Here is a 5,234-nt window from a genome sequence, read left to right on the forward strand (position 1 = left end):
GAGGGGAGGGGAAAAAAAAAAAAGACTGCTGCAAAGCTGATCTGAAAAGCAAAGCAAACAAACTTTGAAAATAAAGGGGGAACAGGAAGTTTGGCAACGGTGTCCAATAGATATGGCAATGGTAGTCGGTGCGTGGCGAGACCCCCAGGACGATGTGCCCGGAGCTCAGGGAACGCAGCCTTCGCAAGCCCCGCCGGTGCAGGGACCTCCGGCCGGGGCCCCGCACACCCCACAGACCCCGGGGCCCGGGGGCCCCCCCAGTACGCCAGCCCAGACCAACCCGCCAAGCCAACAGAACCAAGGAGACAAACAGCAGCAGCAGCAGCACATTGAATGTGTGGTTTGTGGGGACAAGTCTAGTGGCAAACATTATGGCCAGTTTACCTGCGAGGGTTGCAAGAGTTTCTTCAAGCGGAGTGTAAGGAGGAATCTCAGCTACACTTGTCGTGCCAACAGGAACTGTCCCATTGACCAGCACCACCGCAATCAGTGTCAGTACTGCCGCCTCAAAAAATGCCTCAAAGTTGGCATGAGACGGGAAGGTATTGGGATTTCATTTGTTTTGCAATTTTTTTTTTCACTCGCTGCGTTTTGGGTTTTGGCTTTGTTTAACTTTTTTCTTTTTTTTTTTAATTATTCTTATTATTTTTAACCTCTTTCCCCAAACCCCAAACCCAACCAGAACTTTTCCTCCCACAACCCCCTCCCCTCCCTCCCACCCCCCTAATAAACAGACAGAAACTTTCTCGTAAGGAAAGAAAGAGGTGTTGAAGGGGGTGGGTAGGGGAGGCAGGGGCTCTTGCATGCTTTCTCCTACACTCGTAATTGATTTGTGTTTGTTTTGATTTTGCTGATGGAGGTTTATTGGAAGTGGATTTTTAGTTTCACGCTGCTTAGGAGCGAGATGATGATGATTCTGACGTCCGGTTACTTTTCCTTCCATGCTCCCTCCTGCATGTTCAGCCTTACCCCCCTGTCCCCCAGCATCTCTGCGTGTGTGTGTGTGTGTCTGTGCCTGTGTGTACACACACACGGAGCCTCACGAGATGCACACACACATATATATATATCCTCCAGCACTCTGCCTTAGATTGCAATTTTACACAGGCGGTTCAAATTACTATTACAATGGGACTCACCCTACCCAGGCTCCACAGCACTCCACTGTGGATTCCCATCCGGATTTTTCCTCCTTTAAAAATATATACACACACACACGTATCCGCACGCGTGTGTGTATATATATATATATTTTGCCGTGTGCCTGCCTTTCCTGATTGTTATTATCTCACTTTTCTCTTCTTCCTCCTATTTTCTTGTCCCTCCGGGAGAGGCAGGAGGGGGGTAGAAGGGCCGGGGGGAAGGGGGTGGAGGGAAGGAGTAACCCAGAAGTAAGTGTGGGGTGCTCGGGTCTCTGCAAGTCGAGTCTTTGTGATATAAAATTAGACGAGAAATGTGAGCCTGCAGTTTTCCAGTGCGTGCTCTGTGTCTGGACGCCGCTATCTAGGTTAAGGGTTAGGGGGCTTGGGACTTGCTGGGCTCCTCTCTTTGTGTTTCTGCAAGAGTAACTAACCCTGTCATACGTGCGATAACAAATATAAATCAAGCACGTTTTTAGGCGTTCTCCCTTCTTGCCGTCGCTCTGCCTCTGAGCCCTTTTTCTCTCTCCTTTTTCTCTCGCTGTCACCGTGTAAATTTATTAACAAAATGAAAGGCCCACTTTCCACGGGCAGCGGAGGAAGGTGCCTTTGGATAATGCCCCCAGCCTCGCCGGGGGACCTGCCGGGGATGTTGCGGGGTGATCTCGCCTCCTTTGATATTTTTGTATTAAGGGGAAGGGGGGGTGGAATGTGTAACAACAGCAGCAACAATATATTTGGTGGGTGAGAAACGTGTGTGGGACCAGCGCCGGGGATTGTGAAGTGTTTCTTCCCTCTCCCCCTTGCCCTCCCTCCCCATCCTGCTCCCCCAGCCTCAAATCAATAAGCTGTTTTAGGTGTAATGAAGAAAAATACCCGGGCACACAAAGACGTACCCTGCATCTCTCCGAGGAGGGGTGGGGGGGTGGGGGAAATAACTGAATTGCGGTGTGTTTGGGGAAGTGAGGCTCTCGGGCTCCTGCAGGCAGTCCTGGCCGAGCGGACAGCATTGCTCGGCTCGTATTGTTGCTTTGGCTTGACCCGGGAACTGCGGAGCCTTGGAAGCGGGTACGGGCTGAACTCTGGTTGGGTGGGGGGGAGTGGGGGGAAAAGCCTGTTCCCCCTTAAGCTGACTTGGTACGGTGTCACACACGCACGCAGGAGCACACAAAGCAGGCTGTATTGGAACCGATGGTCGCAATTCAGATATTAATAGCTGTAGTTTCTTCTTTATTTACTGCAGCGGTCCAGAGGGGCAGAATGCCACCCACACAGCCAACTCATGGTCAGTTCGCCTTGACAAACGGGGACCCTCTCAACTGCCATTCCTACCTATCCGGATATATCTCCCTTCTTCTGAGAGCAGAGCCCTACCCCACCTCCCGCTTTGGCAGTCAGTGCATGCAACCCAACAACATCATGGGCATCGAGAACATTTGTGAACTGGCAGCTAGGATGCTCTTCAGCGCGGTGGAGTGGGCCAGGAATATCCCCTTCTTCCCAGACCTCCAGATCACAGACCAGGTGGCCCTTCTGAGGCTGACCTGGAGCGAGTTGTTTGTCCTCAACGCTGCCCAGTGCTCCATGCCCCTCCACGTAGCTCCGCTCCTGGCAGCTGCCGGCCTCCACGCTTCGCCAATGTCCGCTGACCGAGTGGTCGCCTTTATGGACCACATACGAATCTTCCAAGAGCAAGTAGAAAAACTGAAAGCGTTGCATGTCGACTCTGCAGAATATAGCTGTTTAAAGGCCATAGTCCTCTTCACCTCAGGTAGGCAGCATTTCTTTGCTCTTCCTTTTTCCTTCCCCTGCCCCCCACCCCCAGAACTGTTTGCTCGTAGAAAGTGTTACTGCCTGCACCCCATCACCGCTCCCTGCCCCTCGAGAACCAGCGCGATCTCTTTCCTTTTACGGTGCCCTGTGGTCTGCCCTTCAGGGCCTCTGATGTGAGCATCCCACTTCTGAGGGAGTGCAAAATTAAAAAAAAAAGAAAAAAAAGGAAATAAAATACACACACCCCAAAAAAACCCAAGACAACCAAAACACACCCCAACCCTAGCTGAATAATGCTGGGGACGGAAGAAGAAGGGGCTCGGGGAGAGGCACCCATTTGCCACGGGAGACTGCGCTTTTCCCATTGAAAATAATATTTTATTTAACAGTATAGCTCTGGGTTGTTGCATTTAATGACACGCATCCGAACAGCAGCAAAATCTGTTTGATGTTGTTAAATACAAGTCGTCCTATCAGTGAAACCACTTTAAAAAGAGGATCATTTTATGGGCAGCCAGGAAGGGAAAAAAGCCCTGCAGGATTAAAAATTGAATTAAAAAAAAAAAAAAGTTAAATGCGCAAAGCTGAGTTTAAAATATGTTCCCTGCCATCCCATAAAATAAAATAAATCAACTTTCCAAAGAGCTGTCTCTGGTTTAAACAGAACGTGGCAGTGAGCAGTTCTGTGTCATTTAAGCTAAGGGGAAAAGTTTGCATTTGTACCCAGCAGGAACTGCATAGTCCAAAGCGAGTAGCGGGTGCGAAAAGATCATTACCATAAGTAGACAGGGATAGTATGAAAAAGTAAGAGGAGACTGAAGCTGCCGCTCCGCAGTGTAATTCCGGGGTGGCACAACGGTGCCTCTCCCGAGGAAAAGACCTCGAGGTGTTTCTTAGATAATCAAAGCTGGGGGGGGGGGGGAAATATGTGTCAACTTTTGCTGCCTAGAAATAGTGCATGAGTTATAAAGCAATAATTGAGTGAGTTGTGAAATCTAATTAGCTTGCACTAGAGTTTAACCTGGGTGAGTAATAAACCTGATATTAACTCTGGAGGCTAAATTTTTTTTTTTTTAATGAAAAAAAAAAATCTGCTCGCTAATTTGTGCAATACGTTATCTCAGATTGCTAACTTTAAGGCTGCACCGGCAACCCAACGTGCTGGAGCCCTGGAAGTTTTGGGGATTAAGTTTAAAAATACATATGTTTCTTCTGCAACTCATTTGAAAGCTTGGGAAAGTGGCCACGCGATAAACATATGAATGGAAGCAGGACCTGTAAAATAATTACTCATCGGAGTTTTTTAAAGCCTGATATCAGGAAACAGGAAAAAAATGTAGTTTATGTGGGAAAAGAAGGGCTCACAATCCGTTCCTTGTTGTGTTAAAGGGGGTCTGGGGAACGAAGTCATTTTCTGGACTTTGTCCAGGTTCTGGGTCATGACCTAAACTTCCTTTTATATATTATTGCTTTACACATAAAAAACTTCTCTTTTTTTTTTTTTTCCTCCTCCTCCCCCCCCCCAAATTACTCGTGCTAAAGTCCTAAGGTGATCAATGAGCAGGGCGCATCTTGCCACAAGGAGACAGGGATCCCGAGTGGGAAGGGGTGTACGTGGGGTGCTTATTTTATTTTTCCATCATTTTCTAGGATGCGTTTTCCTCACCCTCGCTCAAACGCTCGGCGAGGATCCCACACACGCTCACATCCCTCCCCAGCCCCTGGCCAGCTCACACCCACACCGAGGAGTTTATTTCCAATCCTGCCTTTTCTCCCAAATCACTTTTTTTTTTTTTTTTTAGCCTTCTGTGAAAACAATCGTCCGATCCTGTCGTAACTGTTTAATTTATTGCTATTTTCAAAATGTGAGGCCTGGCGTGTAAATTGCCTCCCAACTAGATAAACGTTTCTTGTTATCTGATTCTGGGGGAGATAGCATGCAACAAAAAAAAAATAATAGGGTGATGCATGCAGCTTCTGCAGCACCCCAATAACACTCCCTGATGTAAAGCAGACGCACGTAGATGCATATAATGTTTGCTGCAGCCTCTTTTAAGAGAAAAAAAAAAAAACTGGGTTCTAATGACTCGCAGAATATGCATGTGTTAGCCCTGTGCCTAGGAAAGCCACAGGGAGGTCAGGTCACAACCTGTGCTCTTTCAGCACAGACGTCTCTGATTTAAAGGGAACTTATTGTATTTTAGCGTATCAGGGAAAAAAAAAAAAAAATGTCCAGACCCTATCAGGGAGTTTTCTTCTTGTAAGGGCCTTTAGGTTTAAAAAGAAGAAGAAGAGGGAGGAAAAAAAAAAAAAAAAAAAAAG

The 5,234-nt window shown here is 47.7% G+C and overlaps 1 protein-coding gene across 1 annotated transcript in view; it reads left to right on the forward strand.

Moving 5' to 3' along the window:
- The first annotated feature begins 10 nt into the window (after positions 1 to 10).
- The window catches only part of LOC104510546 (COUP transcription factor 2), a 6,268-nt gene continuing 1,044 nt past the window's right edge, over positions 11 to 5,234 (forward strand). The window contains exons 1-2 of the mRNA XM_010152829.1: positions 11 to 542; positions 2,383 to 2,910. Coding sequence (XP_010151131.1) covers positions 113 to 542; positions 2,383 to 2,910 — 958 coding nt within the window. The 5' untranslated portion in view covers positions 11 to 112. The remainder of the gene's footprint in view (positions 543 to 2,382; positions 2,911 to 5,234) is intronic.

Source organism: Eurypyga helias, unplaced genomic scaffold (genome assembly GCF_000690775.1).
Source record: "Eurypyga helias isolate BGI_N326 unplaced genomic scaffold, ASM69077v1 scaffold31975, whole genome shotgun sequence".
Taxonomy (NCBI): domain Eukaryota; kingdom Metazoa; phylum Chordata; class Aves; order Eurypygiformes; family Eurypygidae; genus Eurypyga; species Eurypyga helias.